General features: G+C 35.9%; 1 protein-coding gene across 1 annotated transcript; it reads left to right on the forward strand.

Moving 5' to 3' along the window:
• Positions 1 to 462: 462 nt before the first annotated feature.
• Positions 463 to 960, forward strand: Tsp_13958 (conserved hypothetical protein). Its single transcript, XM_003368935.1, has one exon. The coding sequence runs from the start codon at positions 463 to 465 to the stop codon at positions 958 to 960; it is 498 nt and encodes a 165-aa protein (XP_003368983.1).
• The last annotated feature ends 231 nt before the right edge of the window (positions 961 to 1191 follow it).

Genomic DNA, 1191 nt, shown 5'->3' on the forward strand with positions numbered 1-1191 from the left:
AACGGATAACTTGAATCTACAGTCAAGTGCTGTTCTATAATATTGCAGAAATCATTAATTTATTCTTGATCTGCACGTCATTTTATTTCTGTAGTTACAGTTGCCGGGAAAGTAAGTATGCCATTTCTTTTAAGAATTACTCTATTCTCGTGAACCGAGAGTGATCGTAAGCGAAAGATCGAGAATAGTGTCGATGAAAAGTATTATTTTGGTTTATTTCGAAAAACTTGCTGGTTGTGTTTTATTGGCAAGAAATAAGAAACGAGATATTGCTATGATATGAGATATCGACGAGAACGAAGATATTGCTTCTACGCTGTAAGCCGTTGGGAGGCTGTTTATAAAGATAGAAATTGATAACCTTTGTGATAGAAACCAAATACATTTTCTGCTTTGTACTGGTGAAGCGTCACTTATCGTTAGCAGAAAGCGGAAGATATAGGAGATAAAAATGATTCGGTAATGCTTTTCCAAGGTCTTTCCCTCCGTCTTCCGGTAGCAAGAAACGAAAAGGAATTGAAACACGTCTGTCAAGTGGTGAAACAGGGTAAAGCATTGTACAACGAAAACCCTGTGGAATTTATTACAGGAGAAGGGAAACCTTGGCGAGGCATCTCGATGGAGATGAACGAAATGTTTTCCGTTACACCTTGCAGCTTTCAAACCGAGAAGGACCTCAAGCACAGTTTCCACGTGGTTAGCCGATGGAAAGCACTGTATAACGAAACTCCTGTAGAATTTATTACAGGAGAAGATAAACAGAGGCGAGGTATACCGATGGAGATGAACATAATGCTTTCCGTTACACTGGGAAGCATTTTAATGGTTTCTGTGAACCAAACTGAACGTGAAGCGGACTTCATTTATTGTTACACTACTTCCCATTTTTTCATAATCTCATTACATATACTTGTTGGTTATTATTGTGAGAATTTTATTATATATTGTATTTATTTCTGATTGTGATTGATCAGAAATCAGAAAACTGATTCTCACGGTATCGAAATAAATTTTTGTATGCCCTGTACATATTGTAATATTGTTCAATTTGTTCGTTGTTGCGAAGGAAAACATTATAATTTATATGTTTCCCTATTGCGTTAGCTAGCTGGAAGGTTGTTATGTGAAAAATATTGTTTGCTGATCAACTTAAATGTGAAGAAATACAATTAGAAAAGTAGTTTATCGAAT

Source organism: Trichinella spiralis (genome assembly GCF_000181795.1).
Source record: "Trichinella spiralis strain ISS 195 chromosome Unknown Scfld1572, whole genome shotgun sequence".
NCBI lineage: Eukaryota > Metazoa > Nematoda > Enoplea > Trichinellida > Trichinellidae > Trichinella > Trichinella spiralis.

Bases quoted from the DNA above. Each gene is read 5' to 3' on its own strand.
- Tsp_13958 (XM_003368935.1), top strand. From the start codon at position 463: ATGCTTTTCCAAGGTCTTTCCCTCCGTCTTCCGGTAGCAAGAAACGAA.